Raw genomic sequence first — 18,073 nt, 5'->3', positions numbered from 1 at the left:
GTTCCTTTCTACATAAGTGCAGAGGAGAACTACAGTTGTCTATGGTGGCCGTTGAAGTCCATTTCGCGTTTTCACGATTTCGCCTTTCATATTCTATAGGGGCGAAAACGCGAAATCGCGAAAAGGCGAAATCGCGAAGGCGAAAACGCTAAGTCGAAAACGAGAAATCTGTTCCGCGTTTTCGCGTTTTCGACTTCGCAATTTCGCGTATTCGCCATATAGAATATGTAAGGCGAAAACGCTAAAGTGCTAAAACGCAGAATGGCATTAACCTGCCACCATAGTTGTCCGCATATAAACTTCTAAAATGTGTCACCAATATAAGTACATCGCAATGCGTTACTGTTTCAACAGCCATCGGTGTTTCATGTGTGTATTCTTAAACAAGTATTATTTTTCTCTCGTTTTTAGCAATGCATCACTCTCTACTGTCCTTATATATTATTCTATATTCTGCGTTTCCATCCAGATTCTCGTGTATACCATGAGGGTCCGGATTGGGGGTATTGTTTATTTCTGTATTCTTTACATTGTTATGTCATTTTTTTCTACATTTTATTTATCTTACTCATTATTCTTTCTATATTTTTCATATTTTGTCATCCCAATATATTTTACTTACTGATGTTTAGTTACATTACAACGTTTATCTCTGATTTATATACTGGTTACCAATGTAGATTACAAATGTGTGTCATTCATGTCAATTAAACAGAATCAACATGATATATGCGATCATTCTTGGATGAAATTAATATTACTTTAATATTACACTTTTTGAAACCATTTTTATCAATTTTCAATTTCATGTGTTGTTTCCGTATATGTTATGTTTCATTGCTCATGTGTTGTTTTCTTATATTTTAGCCGCTCGTCTTGAGCCTACTCATTTGATCCGATAACACCCCATATAGCAATAAAATTATACTTTTATTGCCATTCATAACTCTTAACAGACCAATTAGCAGACCGGGTTTTATACATCCGACCCATTAACAGACCAGGTTTTAAATAAAGATTGATTAATGTCACCAAAATACAGATTTTCGTGTAGATTTTTCACACAATGATATCAATATGGTTAACAAACATAATGCCTTTCTTTTTTCGATGTTCAAAATATTAAATGCAAGTAAATTTAACCAATGTGTCATTTTGTGTACATTTTATGTGTGTAAAATGTGTATAAATTTATTGATGAGTAACCCGCCTTTTCATTTTATAGATCGTACATCGAAGCTAGAAAAATAATAATTACACCACTGAATTCAGTACATTGAATTGTTTTGTTAGACATGAATACTTTTTATGATGAAAATATATTTAGAAAGTTATACAAAGAAACATGCTGAACTTTGATTTTGTAAATATTGCCGGTATATTTAACGACCATTCTGTTAAAGAACAAATTCCTGGATATTTTGACAATACTGAGCTACCTCTCATTTGTTATATTTACAAGAAATTTACCCGGAAATTTGTGTTTAATTATAGTCAATTGTGTAAAGATGTTAATATCAGTGAAAATACACCTACTTCATGTAATTGCAGTAATTCTGAATATATTTATGGACCCATTTCCCATGTTATAACAGGAGATCTTAACATCGTTCAAGACCGAGAGTTAAAATCATTCCTCAGTAAAGGACCTAAATATCGTCCCCCGTCAATTATTAATTGGAATGAGTGTCGTAATATCATCCACGACTCACTCCATACTTACTGTATGAAATGGATAAAACGGGAAAAAGTTGACAAACAATCTTTGGACTCTTTTTTTAATGCAGTAATGAAGATAGTTGATATACGTATTCAACATTTTAAAGAACATTTTACTATAAACAATAACTACAATAAACCTATTTCTCGTATCAAACATAAACTAAAAGAACTAGCCAAGGAATTTGTTTTTGTCCCGGCAGATAAAGCTGCTAATAATATTATTATTGTTTGACGTAAATTTTACATTGAGGTTCTGAAAAAGGAAATCACCAATTCACCAACATTCCAACTGACTACATTTTCAGAAAACGAAATCTGTAACAAACATAAACTTTTAGCCACCGCTTTACAAGCAGAGCCAAATACAATGAAAGTCCCAACTATGTATTGGCTTCCGAAGCTACACAAAACCCCTTACAAATATAGATTTATTTCGTCTTCAAGCCATTGTTCAACTACTAAATTGTCTATTCTTCTTACCAGCACACTTGGTACAATTAAAAACCTGATAATAAATTGTTCAAATAAGGCCTTCAAAAATAGTGGAATAAATTACTTTTGGAGTGTCAAGAACTCGTTGGAAGTACTTGATAAATTGCATGCTTATATTGGTGATTTTGAATCTGTTCAAAGTTTTGATTTTTCTACCCTGTATACCACATTGCCTCACATTCTCATTAAGAAAAAATTCACACACCTAATTAAATGGGCATTCAAAAAATCAGAATGTGAATATATATGTTCAAACTCTTTTAGGTCATTTTTTAGTAGCAATAAACAAAAAAACTATGTTAATTGGACATGCTTTGATACTATATATGCCCTTGAATTTTTACTAGATAACATTTTTGTTCACTTTGGGGATTCCGTATATCGTCAGATTATTGGAATTCCAATGGGGACTAACTGTGCACCACTTATTGCGGACCTGTTTTTGTATTGTTATGAGTTACAATTTATGACAAAAATAAGCAAAGACCCATCGAAACAACATCTGATAAACAAATTTAATAATACTTTTAGATATTTGGATGATATTTTGGCTCTCAATAATGACGACTTCAGTATGTATATTAATGAAATTTATCCTGTTGAACTTACTTTAAATAAAGCTAATACTAACACTGACCACTGCCCTTTTCTCGATCTTGATATCTATATCACTAATGGAAAGCTGAATACTAAAATTTATGATAAAAGGGATGATTTTTCATTTCCTATCGTTAATTATCCGTTTTTAGATGGTGACGTTCCCTTGTCACCATCTTACGGTGTTTATATATCTCAACTTGTACGATTCGCTCGTGTATGTAACAATGTTTTAGATTTTAACGAGAGAAATTTATGTATTACTGAAAAATTATTACACCAGGGTTTTCGATATCACAAACTAGTCAAAACATTTACTAAATTTTATCATCGGTATAAAGACATCATTCGTAAATATAGCTCAACATGCAGACTTCTAATACGTTCAGGTATTTCACATCCAATTTTTTATGGTAATATTCTTTATAAAGCACAAAGGTGTCAGTATTCACCTCAGAAACTTACAAAACCTTTGAATAGACTTATTAAGAAGGGATATAATTACGATACTGTTGTCAAGTCATTAAAGATTGCATATTTTGGCGTTAATATTGAGTCACTGATAAGGTCTTTGCATCGGAACTAAACACATTTATTCTAAAAACAGTTGTTGGCATGACACGGGTTATGTTCTTCTCATATATGTTATGATGGTATGATACTAAACCCCTAACGGGAAGGATTGTGCCTGATGTTCATATGATGAAATCATAATCTTTCAGTCAGTTTAATTGAAGTCTGGAGCTGGCATGTCAGTTAACTGCTAGTAGTCTGTAGTTATATATGTATTATTGTCATTTTGTTTATTTTCTTTGGTTACATCTTCTGACATCAGACTCGGATTTCTCTTGAACTGAATTTTAATGTGTGTATTGTTATGCGTTTACTTTACTACATTGGTTAGAGGTATAGGGGAGGGTTGAGATCTCACAAACATGTTTAACCCCGCCGTATTTTTGCGCCTGTCCCAAGTCAGGAGCCTCTGGCCTTTGTTAGTCTTGTATTATTTTAATTTTAGTTTCTTGTGTACAATTTGGAAATTAGTATGGCGTTCATTATCACTGGACTAGTATATAATTGTTTAGGGGCCAGCTGAAGGACGGCTCCGGGTGCGGGAATTTCTCGCTACATTGAAGACCTGTTGGTGACCCTCTGCTGTTGTTTTTTGTTTTTTATTTGGTCGGGTTGTTGTCTCTTTGACACATTCCCCATTTCCATTCTCAATTTTATTTCAATGATTTTCTCTATAACACCTGATTAACAGACTTTAGCCAACCCGATTAACAGACCAACCGCCGATATAGCCGCATACTCAATATAGATTAACCGACCAATCTCTCGGTTAGCCGAGTGTCGGCCGTGAATACAGAACAATACAACCATTCAGTCAATCAGGAAGCATATAAAGTTACTTGTAATTGTATGTTGATATAACATACAGCAAACAGTTAACGTCGACGTGCATTGGCCGTACGTTGATCTTCATACATTCATACTTTAATTTGTTTTTAATTGATTTAAGAGTGCAAAACAAACCTTAACAACGATATATGTAGTAGCAAAGAATTGGTATAAAGATTTTACGGCCAGAAGTCCAAATATATACATTATACTTAGATGAAAAGTTGTTTCATTGGCACTCATACCACATCTCCCTATATCTATTAAGCGATATTATTAGAATATGTTAAATAGTTAAATAACTCAGTTTGTCCCTCCCATATAGACATGTTCTATTTTTGTTGCAAAATATAGTTACAGGCATATTTTGTGTCCAGGAATTCAGGGACTCGTATGTATCTTCAGAATATGCAAAGACCTTGTTGATAAATCTATCGTATCAATTTCTCATACATGATGGCCTTGGAGTATAGATTCTAGCTACTGACGTTGTGTATTGCATTATTAGCATGTTATAGTGTTCTTTTTATTTGTTTTTGTATACTTTTAACCTTTACTGTACATACCATTTTTGAAAATATACTTTTTACGTTACTCGGTTTTTATACATTCAGCCATTGTGTTATTGTCCTATGATAATTTTTTGTATTCTTGTCTTCATTTTTGCTTATGTACCTTGTCTATAGAGTGTCTATGTACCACACTGTTTTTCTCTGAGGAAGAAAAGTTGTTTGATACTGACTGCTGTACCCCAACTTTTGTTATTTTTTTTCTATTTGTTCTATTTGTTTTTGCTCATACAAGTGAGAGGTTTAGCTAGCTATAAAACCAGGTTTAACATATGGAAATGACTGTACTAAGCCAAGAATGTGACAGTTGTTTTACAGTCGTTAGATGTGTTTGATATTTTGATTTTACCATTTAATAATGGACTTTCGGCTTTTTTTGCTATTTTATTTTTGCTTAACAGTTATTAACGCTAACGGTTCTACACTCTGTCTATACTCAAATTAAAGCATTGTACATGTAATTATTTTCCTAAACTCTTCATGACGTATTCACACTAAACTCATCGAATTTGTACTGGGTGATTAATTTTCTTGGATATATATATATGATAAATATTTGTTTTAGTTGTTATTTGCTTTGTTCTAGCTTTCAGTAACTAGGCGTATTCCCAGATGGATACTTTGTGGGTAAGTTTTTGTGTTTTGTATCTATCTGATAAGTCAATCCCTTTTCATGTTTTTTTTTAATAATTTGTTCGTATGCTGTGCTGATACACCACTTTCCCAGGTTAGCGGATGATTGGCCTCTGCAAAAAATGTTTAACCCAGCAACATTCTATATGTGTCCGCCACTATTTGCCTGTTATTCAGTGGTTGGTGATAGCTGTTTTATCGTGTCTTATTCTGAACATAAATCTGGCAGTTGGGTTTCCCATTGAAATTGATCAACATTTTGCCATGTCTGAGCATTTTATAACTTGCTGTTTGGTATATATGTAAGCCTCAAATCTATGTCCGGCCTCAAATCTATGTCCTTTCCGCAAATCTATGTCCTTTTTAATATTGCGTCATAGACGTTCCAAATCTATGTCCTTTATTGTCTCAAATCTATGTCCTGTATTGTCTCACATCTATGTCCTTTATTTACTCAAATCTGTGGCCATTTTTGGCTCAAATCTATGTCCTTTCATCGGCGTAAAACATAACAAAACGTCATCGAGTAAACAATGAAAAGTTAACAATTACAGGTGTAAGTACGGCCTTCAACACGGAGCATTAACTCACACCGAACAAACATTGTACAAGTGGTTTATATGACAAAAGCAAGGTTAACATTTTAACTATTAATACACATGGTTTAAAATTACTTTATGTTTTTTTCTTTAAAACTGGAGGGAAATCTGTTATGAATAGTGGACTGATGGAATATTTTCAAAAACGTCAACTAGAGATTTATCCTCTTGAAATGTTTTCTGACAATTATCAGGATATCTTTACTCCTACTATTGTGGAATATTTACAACTCAAAACAAATCCAGCCATGAACAAAGGGACTGCAGTGTTGACATCTAATTGCTTGAGAGAAGGAATATGCCAAAACATAGAATGATTCTTCTCGGGGAAATATTTTCGTTATTAAAAACATTATTACAAGTTTTACATTTGAACTAAATAGATATCAGTTAAGACCAAATAATTGAAATATGTTCTTTTGTGATTCACAAATATTTCAATTAAAATATAAAAAACGTTTTATTTTTAGCAATTTAGAATTATTTTTTGATACTAGTATCCAAGGAAAAACATAGATAAAATGGTATAAATGTCAATGAAACAGCGATATGAACAAATTCAAAGACAAAACGAAGTAAGTTGAAGTTGCAAACAAATATTCATTCTTTACTGTCTTTTTTAGTAAAATAAATATGGTTTGTGGTTTCATTCTTAAAGACGGTATACAATAATAACACATGCATGTAAAGATTTTAATCACACACTTGAAAAAAGACTTAATAAAACAAAAAGCATATAAGACCGTACTTGAAACAATATCATAAATACCAGCTAGATAATTTAGCCGGATTTTCTTAAACGTATACTATACTACGGCTCTTGCACATACATGGAGAACACATACCAACTTTAAAATATTGAATTATGGGAAATTACTTAATAAAATAAAAAACCTATAAGGCCGTACTTATTAGACGGGCATAAATTTGCGCATGGCGAAACAAATTGGAAAAAAAATTAAAACATAACACAGATTTGAGACCTTATCTTTTTTTATAACGGACATAGATTTACGAATGACGTCGATTGAAAATCGGACACAGATTTGAGGCCGAATCATTTTTTACGGACATAGATTAGCGATTGACGTCACGATCGGGCATAGATTTGAAAAACGGACACAGATTTGAGGTCGTACACAGATCTGAGGTTTACATATATTTTGCTCATTGTTGAGGGTCGTACGTTGATATATAGTAACTGACATAGTTTATTTGTTATCGGTTGGAAAGGTGTCTCTTTGGCAATCATACCATTCCCCTTTATTCTGAATAAACCCTGGACAATCTGAGAAATCACTATTTAAAAAAAACAAATTTTACCTCTCGCGTAATACTTCTATGTTGATATGGACATAATTATAAATCTTTATAAAACTTCGAAAAATTAAGGATTTGCTAACCCATGAACAGATTACCTTATCTGTATTTGGAAAAACGTTTTGAAAATTATGGGACCTCTATGCGCATTAATAAATCGATTATAGATACCAGGATTAAATTTTGTATTCACGCCGACTCACGTTTTGTTTTAAAAAGACTCATCAGTGACGCTCGAATCAAAGTTAAAAAGGCCAATTAAAGTATGAAGTTGAAGAGCATTGAGGACCTAATTCCTAAAAGTTTTGCCAAATTAAGCTATGTTAAACTATTTCTGAGGTAGAAAAGCCTTAGTATTTTAAAAATTCTAAAGTTTTTTAAAACTTTTTACATTATTTCATCTTCTTTAAACTTCTTTGATGCAAGCGTTACTGATGAGTCGTTTGTAGACGAAACCCGCGTTTGGCGTACAAACTTATAATCCTAGTATTATGATGAGTTTACCAATGGAGAAACTTTGTAGATTTGGTACTGAGTAGAGTTTTGTGATATAAATCTTTTAAAGTTTATGTTTACGAGAAAAATTAATTCTAACATTAATATTTTCGAAAAATTGACATTTCGAACTTTTCATCATGTTTTCGGTTCAAAAAGACCTCCGCATCCATTGTAAGTTTGTTTGATACTTCATAGTCAACAAATATCTGCTAACTTAGAGACTTATCAAAGATATGAACTTGGGGTTGATGTCCGTTTGGAAGTAAGAGAAATCAATACATTTGCCAAGAAGAAAAATGCTGGTATGTATTTTTCATATAAATCATTGGTTTCCAGTAAGTCGTAATTAGTAATCACAATATGCTTCTGTCAATCATTACATGTAGTTCAGCCGTGCACATCTCATTTAAAACGATAACCAAGGCTTTGATATATCATCATATACCTCACTCAATATAATCAATACATTTTTGCTTTTTGCCATTGTCCCTCTAATTTCATCCTACCATGGTGAGACGGGTCGATAGTCACGATGCGGAAGAAAAGCGCGCAGTCTCTTTTCTTTAATATAGAGAAACAGCGAGTATGTAATCCATTTGCGTATATGCTCATCTTGTTCTTTGCATGATATATACTCCATATATCAAATGACGGTAATGCCTGCTGTACCCGTATTTTGACAATTTTACCTATTGTCTTTGTTTTGATCATGCATTGGTGTCAATATAATGGAATTTGATGCGACTGTCATACGAATGAGAGATTTAACGTTAAAAAACTAGGTGCAATCCACCATTTTCTGCATTTTATGCCTGTACCAAATCAGGAATATGACAAATGTTGTCCGTTCGTTTGATGTGTTTTATCTTTTGATTTTGCCATTTGATTTAAAACATATCGTTTTGAATTTTTCTCGGAGTTCATTATTTTTATGATTTTACTTTTCACCAACTGCTTTGTTAGTTATATTCAGGGGGTGAATCACAATTAATACGACGATGTGGCGATCCTAAAATGTGAAGAGATATATCTGCTTTATTTGCAAATGGGAAAAATATTGTATTATAAAAACCCATTTCATCGACATTTACGAATATGTAAAATTATATTCTTGATGTCAACGTACCCCCCATGTCCTCAATCTATTTCTTTATCACAAACCCAACACACTAAGGTTTGTCAATTTATCAATAACATTATTAATGAAATTTGCAATACAAAAATAGTCACGTGTTCCTCTTACAGTATTGCTTATATCAATTTTAAAATGTAAAACAATGCAACCGATATTAAGAAAAATTCCTGGTTCGATATTTTTCAACACATTGTATGATAAATCTACAACTCTAAGATAATGCATTCAAATAAATATATCGATTTTCAAATGTGTCATTCGGTTGGCTTTAATGTGCCACTAAACACATAACGTACAATGAACGTTTGGATGATTGGTTCCTGTAAGGTTATTTCGGACCTTAACGTAACACGAACGTTGTGAGTACGTTAATATGAAACGTTACTATTCAACGTTATAGAAACGTTTCTTTTTAACGTTGTACGGAAGTTTCATTTTGGTTATGTTACAAATAATAAGTTGTAGAAACGTTGATTATTAGTTAGTTTTAACCGTTACTTGACTAACAGTCTTAAAACATTTTAACATTTTTTAGAAAATTTAATCTCGCATATTCTGGTGAGGTTGACCAGATATTAGACAAATTTCAAAGATAGTTTCTATGGTAATTAAGGTTATAGGAGTCATATATGTGACAAAAGCAAGTGTAGCAGAAATCAAAACGAACACTCTTATGAGTAAAAATAAACTTTGAAACCTTTTAACAATTTACAAAAATATATGTTTGGTTATTTCTAAATATTAAAGTCATATGAAACTTCAAATTGAGAAAAATTATATATATATATGTTTTTTATTACTAAATAGCTAGTTTGTACTATAAAACTTAAAAAAGTCTATAATTTGCTTCCAGTAAAGGGAAAACGGTACTATTTATTCTACCATAGGCGACAATTCCAACATTTTCTAAAAATACCACTTTTCGTAATAAAAACTTGGATAAAAGAGTTATGTGTGGTGTTAGTACTTTATTATTCTGTTTTTTTTTTTTTTAAATTTAAGCCAAATAGTATCATGACCAACTTTCAACGGAACTTGTTTATGTTATCCATGCCCACCGTCATTTTTCCAAAAAATTATGAATTTTAGAAGTCTTTTCGAATAATCCTCTAGAAAATATTTCAATAGGTTTAAAAATTCATGTAGTAAATATACACACTGCAGTTATTCATAGATAAATGAAAAAATATATTGTACCCCACATCCAATCACAGGGCTCCTAGGTCGACATTTCACCTGTCTTCGGTATACAAAAGGACAACCCAATGCTGGAAAAATGTAATAGTACCGTTTTCCCTAAACAATACGCCGATATGTTTTCCGTATGCAGTGAACTCAGCTTGACATTTAAAAATCCGGAGATCGCAATACGCATGGATATGTCATTGAGATTCACTATTTTCTTATTGTACATGTTAAACACGTGCTCAATATCTCATTGTTGATTGTTTACTATAAGGTTACAATCGATAAACTACGGCTTCAAAAACACAACAATAAATGAGCTGCCATATTTTCACATCATAAAAGACAGAGATAAAGAAAAGGTTGACGATTATACGATAAAGTTCCGTAAAAAAGATACAATCGTTCACAGAAGACTAAGTTTATGATATATACATGCATTAATTCAAGAAATGGATAAAAATTATTTTACACCAGTCACTCGTTTCATTTGACTTTAAATAACATTTTTCATTTGCGTACATGATTCAATTGAGTGCATCAATTGCGTTTTAAATAAATATAATAATACTCCTGGTTTATATACGTTGTGAGAAATAATCTAAAGAGTAATTACATATTTGTGTTAAATCAATTCAGTTTAATATTTATTTGGATGTCATCCAACCCTGTTTTATAAATGATGAAGTACAATTGCACTTCCATGTTCGAATTGAAAATATAACATGGACAACAACAATTTTAGCTACTCGACCATTCTCGCTACTCTGTAATATAACTTCGTGTAACCAGAAAGGCCGAGGTCAGATTGGTACTAAGAGTATCTGCCACCATTTTCATTTCCGATCCAAACAATATTTCCGAAGCGCATATCAGTAACCTTCACCCGGAACACTTAAACATAAACACTTGAAAGCCAGGGATGCGTAAAAATGTTGAAACTAAGAGCTTTATGACTAAGTGACATACACAGAATAGCCATATTCATCATGCTAATTTATAAATTTATAAAGGGTAAATTTGAAATAAGTATATAGGTTGATATTATTCATATCAGAACAGAAGCACTGACTTCTGAGCTGACGACAATCTCTGGACTAATAGCCCACAAGCAGTAAATACAATAATAATACAGTGTGTCTTTTTCATTTGACAAATATCTAGCGTACTAAACTATAAATCTTTTTTGTTTTTTTTTAGCTTATTTTTTTTATATAGAACCTTAAGTTTATCTAGTTAATCTTCTTGCATATGCAAAGGTTCGTAAACTGCCTTATTTATGAACACTAATCGGACACTTTAGAAGGTTGTATTGTTTATGTTTTTCTTTGTATAGCTACATGGTGGTTTCTTACTGTTAACTGTTGTGTCAAACATATTTATCTCATTTCCATAACACAATATAGCAATATTAGACAACAAATATAAAGATATGGTATGATTGTCAACTCTCCACCAGAGACCAATTTACATACTTGTAGCAGTTAACAACTAAACAAAGGCAACAGTAGTATACCGCTGTTCGAAATTCATAAATCGATAGAAAAAAAACAAATCCGGGTTACAAACTAAAACTGATGGAAATACATCAAATATAATCGGAGAACTACGACACAACAGAAACACAACACTAAAAAAATACACACAGAAAAGAGCTGTTATATAACAATGTCCATTTTCCTGACTTGGTTCAGGACATTTGAAGAAATTAATGGTGGGTTGAACCTGGTTGTGTGGCTAGCCAAACCTCGCGCTTTTATGGCTATGTTAACATACAAGTCACCGTAATGTCACCACAAATGAGCAAAACCTATAAAAACCTGTTTATTGTTCGATTGTTCAATATAATATATATTAGAATGTCAGATCTGGATACAAAACAACGAATGAAAGGATTTGACGAGAATATATAATGCTTAAAAAGTAGAGTGTGTATCATGTCTGTTATGGAGCGTATTTGGCGCAATAGATACATCGAAAATAAAGATATACGATAGCCAGTTTTTATCAAGATCATACAGCTTAAAAGAGCAACTTTAAGAATATGTAAATATTTGTAAAGTCTTGTTTAAAACATTTTCAAACAGCAAAAAACAAAATTCGAGGGACTTTTGTTTTGTCTAAATTAACTCAGACCATAAGCATCGGCAAAATATGGGTTGCTGTTTAATAGTGAATAGATGAACACAAATAAGATACAAAAAACGACAACATTTTATTAAAGTCATAGATGAAAAATTTGATTCTGAAAATAAAAGATTTATAATTTCATTCGTTTAAAGTGGCAGTGAATTAGAATGAAATTAATTTCTCCTGGGTGTTTCATCATATGTAGCATAGAGGGCGTAATGTTTTCCCGCTTCAAAATTATTTTCGCGGTATTTTATTGCCTATGTAATCATTCAGCACGACATCGTCAATCTGAGCAGTCAAATTTTCTTGGTAAATTTTAATTCTGGTTAAAGTTTATTAAGCTTTATATTTGGAGAGTTTTTTGTTTGATACTGATGTTTCAATTATATATTATGTGTAGATATATATGTATAAATTGTGTTTATTTCTTATTAAATATAGAGCATCGGCGTTGTCGTGCGACTATCCACTTTACAAAGTCTTTGGTATTCATTATAGCCTTTTATGGCGTGTATATTCAGAGTGTTTAAGCATACTTGGATATTTGGTACAAGTATTGGTTATACTTGGATATTTGGTACAAATATTGATTATACTTGGTTATTTGGTGCAAGTATTGGTTTTATGTCTACATTGATGGGTGCTTTATACCAAGAGAAGATTAAAATACATTTGATTGTATGGATAATTCTAAAATCGCACCTCCAATTTTTCACTCGGGGCGAATTCGAGCCTGATTTATTGTTTAAACACTCGAATGATATTGAAAAGAATGCGTTTACTACTACTTGCTTTTGGTCGTTATATAATCTGGTTGCTGTCTCAATGACGCATACTAGTTAGTACCTTACATATCTCTTTCTTCACATACATTATTTTGTATAAGAAATGCGCATCGTTCACAATCATTAGCATTTATCTTGGATGATTTTTTAAAATAAATATTCAAAGATTTCATTCCAGGATATATGGCATACATTTAAACAAAATTCAACTCTTTTTTTTCAATAAAAAGAATTTAGAGTTCAGAAAAAAGCACTTAAATTGTTGTTAATACCGAATGTTTACTTGAAGTAGTGCGGCCTAGTAAAAACTCGGAAAGTTGCCCTTAGATGAATGTAGCTATCATTTAAGGTCTTTTTTTGTCAAGGACAATAAAAGATCATTAAATCTACCAGCTTTATAACTTAAAACACCAGACGCGTCATACTCATGAAATGTGTTGTTCAAAGTAATAAAGAATTGAATCTAGCCGGAATAATAAAAAAAAAACAATTAAAAAAAATCTTTTATTTTTTTCAGAATAATACAAACCACTAATTATCACCACCACACCAGTTTTTGTGGGTAAGTCTTATAAATGATATGACAAAGTTAAGACTATCCATATTTCTCTTTTTAAAATTCCTGTGAATTAAAAAAGAACAGACTTGAAAAAAAGCGACAACTCACTATAAAACATAATCACTGCAATCTTACTATTAGTATGCACGCATATACATACGATAAATACAAATATTAACTGCTCACTACATGTAGTATAAATAATAATACAAAAAATAATAAATCACGAATATATTTATGTAATGGGAACCAGATCTTCAATAAACATTTGCCTCATTTTCTTTGTTAGCAATATAACATTTATTAGATTGGTATTGTTTTATTCTAGATTGTTGTACATTATTCTAGTAGCTACATGTATATTTCTTAACGTACATTTGAAGAAGTAGTTTTGAGATATAATAATTAACAAATTTATAAATAAACATTTAGTCCTCAATCCTAACACAATTTCTTTTTAATTCATGCTAAATAGGTCATCATGTGACCTTTTACCGACCGTGCGAGGGCTGTATAGCTAGTCAAGGTCCGTTAATAAATTTCGTTGTATTGTGTGACCAGATTTTGTGTCAAAAGAAAAATATAAGTAACATTACAATCATAGAACAAATGTTTTGTCGTGTTCTCTTTATTATACCAGAAGGAATATTTGCTTTTTACCTTTTGGTCACTTATTTATACATGTATTTGCAGGTAGATGAAATTTTGTTCAATAATTTATACTGAAATTGTTTAAAGTAATGAGTATCTAAACCATCTTTTGAAATTAATAAATGATTAAAACTTTCTATGATATAGAATTTGACATTTTGTTCCATTTAATACAAAATACCATTTGGGAGTTTGCATATTTGTCTACAAGATCTCTGTACACAAATTTCATTTCTTCTTATTTTAGGTGATCTCTTTAGAAAAGATCCCAAAAAATAAGATTTACAATATTCTTTGACGTATTTCCATATATTTTGAATGTAAAAAACCCCAGACGTTAAGTGTTGTATATCAAAATCTTTTCAATATTAAGTTTTTGTCTTACATGAAGAAATGCTATAATAGTCTGCCGATACTTTAATATCCTCTATAAATTGTGTAACATGTATGACTCCATCTCATATACACAGGATATTTCGAGTCTAATATAAAATTTACTATTTCCAATGATAAAATATCTGGAACACAGAACTTTGTATCAGGCTCTGTCATATGCCGACAACAAAATATGTCTTTCTTGAATAGATTTGTAAAGCAATTAGAAATTTCTTAAATCTTATCTTTTGTAGCGAAAAAGTAGGTAAATGTAAACGATTAGCGACACAGTCATATATTATGACCAAACCACATCAGCAAAAAAGTAAAATTTGTGATTAATGTTTGGGATTGTAGTATGCATTTCTAATACATTATCAAAATATTGACAGATGATGAGACACTTTCGTTTCTAATTTTTATTTAAAGACCCCCTTTCCCCGGCCAAACACAAAAAATAGATCCCCTTTCACGAATACCATCTGTTTGCGAATTATAATTAATAGATGTCTACTTGCTAGTGATACAGTAATGAAAAAATCTTGGCTTTGATGTCCTTCTGATAGTTTGAGAAGTCGACACATTTTCCAAGCCTGACAAATACTTGTATGAAATCATTTGGCACTTCTTTCGTTTTAAGGAAGTCGTAATTTAAAATTACAATATTCTTTCGCCAGTCATAACGGTAGTTCAGCCTTGAATATCGAAGTTCACATGCTAACCAACGTTTAGATGTATCATCATATACCTCACTCAAAATAATCAATACATTTCTGCTTTTTGCCATTTTTTCCCTAATGTCATCCTCCCGTGGTGTGCCTGGTATACAGTCACGATACGGAAGAAAAACGTCAATTCTCCTTTCTTTGAGATATGGCAACAATACATAAGTAATCCAATGCCGTAGATTTTCATCTTGTTCATTGCATGATATATAAACGTCGTATTCAAAGGACTGTGGAATTTCTGTGTTTCTAAATAGTCGAACATGTTCCCTTAATAGTATGTACAGATCTATCCGAAAATTATAAATAACAAAAAAAGAAACCATTATACAAAACAGACTTATTCCTAGAGTAAACGTTATCCATCTAGTCACGACGCTGTCATTTTCACATTCTAATATATCTTTATCTATTTCAAGAATAGACTTAACACCAGAAGACGTGTGGCACATTATTCGAGTATTATTATAAAAACGTCCAGCTGACAGAAGCCAAGTTTGCAACCAAATATCCTTACAGACACATTTTAAGTTAACTGTTCCGAATGAGACGGCACGTGGTCGAATCAATTTAAGTGATTCCGAAAGTATATTTATAGGATTGTTTGTTAAATTGATCATCGTTGCATTTTTTAAGGTAACAAAAACAATGTTGGGAACATCATGTAAGGCGTTTGAGGCAAAACTGATTTCCTTTGTTCTCATTAAATACGTTCTTTCTTCAGAGAGTAGGCGCTGGAACTCTTCTTTTAAATCGGAAATACGATTTGACGAAAAGTCGATAACTAAATTGTTATAGTCTGGTAACACTAACGGTAATTTGCGTGAAACCAATGATGAACGACAATTCACAACCGTTCTGTTTTTGCTTGGTTGGTAAAAACAGCGACAGTTAGGAGGACATTTATCGGCAAATGAAATGTTGCAAATTAACTTATCTTGCTCTTTTACAAAATCACTTACTGATTTGTTGTGATATTCAGATGGTGAATGACATTTTAAACCATGATGGGCCGATCCTAATATTTGATTAGCAATATTTGATTTACTAGTCAATGGAAAAAATCGGCAATCACAAAACCACAGATTGAATCGAAAATCAAAGCTATAAAAATACAATTTCCCTAACAAATTTATGTCATAAAAACCCATTTCAGCGATATTGAAAAAAATGGTAAAATTATTGTATGTAAAATCAACATATCCACCACGTCCCAAATCGGAATGAATATCACAGCTCCAGCCTTTAAGATTTGTCATATTCATAATTATATTATGGGAGAAATTTGCAATACAAAAGTAATCCTGTTTATCCCATATTATATTGGTTATATCTATGTTTTCCATAAGATTATTCGAAGCATCAATATGTAACAAACTTCCGTCCATATGAAGGAAAAGTTCTGGCTGAATGTTTCTCAATTTGTTGTAGGATAAGTCCACGACCCTCAAATAACGCATCCCACTGAAAACATTGTTATTCAAATATGTTACACTGTTGCCTTTAAGGATAAGAGTATCTAATGTACTTATACACGATATCGTAGTAAGATCCGAAATAAAATTGTAAGAAAAATCAACATAGACTATTCCACTGATATTACACGAATCATTTGGTATAGTTGTGAGGTTCCCGTATTGGTGAGTTACATTATATAAACCAAAATTACTTCCGTTCATGAAAATAATAGTTGGTGTATCATCCTGTAGGAACGAAATGCTAAGCAATCCAACATTAGAGGAATTAAACATCCAGTATGGTTGTGCATGACACACACAACATTCCATGTCGTCCTCAAAATACGGATGTACAGCAGTGTACTGACACTCCGCAGGACATATCAAATCATTCCTATTTAAAAGTAACGCAAGTTTTTTATTCAAAGTTTGACAATCTACTGTGTAAATGATGAAACAAACTAAACAACAAACAAACACAAACACACTATGCAAATAATTTTTCGTCATTTTGTCAACTACATATACATACTATCCACAAATCTTCATCAAATATATTCTGTACAGTAGATTGATACTGTACATTAAATACAATACGTAATATTGATGTATATCCAGTTCTATTCGGTTGTAATGCGTAAATAGTAAATCGCAAGCTCGAGAGAACTTTAAAGATTGTTTATGAAACATTTAACAAATATAATCGTATATTAGTCCAATTAGATTTTAATTGGGACATTTAATTGCGTTACTCCCGGCGTTACTACTGTACTACCAAATAAAAAGGTAATTAACATAGAAACATACACGATTTCTAAAGCAGCACATTGAGGAAGTTAATATATGAATATATACTGTAACTGTGCTTTTTCGCGGTCAAATTGCATTGACCGTATATTCATATGTGATATACAGTTTCTGACAGTATAGAGCCTTGTCGATGACGTTGATAATGCGTATCCGTAGAGTTTTATTCATGACGTCAATAAAACATACAGGTTCGCGGAAATTTTACGTCGTCCGCTCCAAATTTAAAACAAGATAGTTGTTACCCTAAATAGTAAGTTTTTAATAAGAGTTGCAGTATATCAAGAATAACAGAAATACCTGTTTATAAGCTTTGTACAAATAGAATTTATATTTCGAGACGATTTATGGTTATTCTACATTTATCACAGATTTAAAAAAAAAAATTAGTATTTTTTCATTTTAAAACTAACATGAATATGTAATTAGG

General features: G+C 31.6%; 1 protein-coding gene across 1 annotated transcript; it reads right to left on the bottom strand.

Annotated features, from left to right (window-relative positions):
• Nucleotides 1-13,559: 13,559 nt before the first annotated feature.
• On the bottom strand, nt 13,560-17,464 carry LOC139528302 (protein toll-like). Its single transcript, XM_071324212.1, has one exon. It carries the CDS (start codon nt 17,344-17,346, stop codon nt 15,172-15,174), a length of 2,175 nt encoding a protein of 724 aa, XP_071180313.1. The 5' UTR covers nt 17,347-17,464; the 3' UTR covers nt 13,560-15,171.
• Between the last annotated feature and the right edge of the window lie 609 nt (nt 17,465-18,073).

The sequence above is a fragment of the Mytilus edulis genome, chromosome 6, assembly GCF_963676685.1.
Source record: "Mytilus edulis chromosome 6, xbMytEdul2.2, whole genome shotgun sequence".
Taxonomy (NCBI): domain Eukaryota; kingdom Metazoa; phylum Mollusca; class Bivalvia; order Mytilida; family Mytilidae; genus Mytilus; species Mytilus edulis.
This window is presented reverse-complemented; position numbering and strand designations above follow the sequence as displayed.

What these genes read in the sequence shown, in the direction of transcription:
- LOC139528302 (XM_071324212.1), bottom strand. Translation starts at nt 17,346, where the DNA reads ATGACGAAAAATTATTTGCATAGTGTGTTTGTGTTTGTTTGTTGTTTA.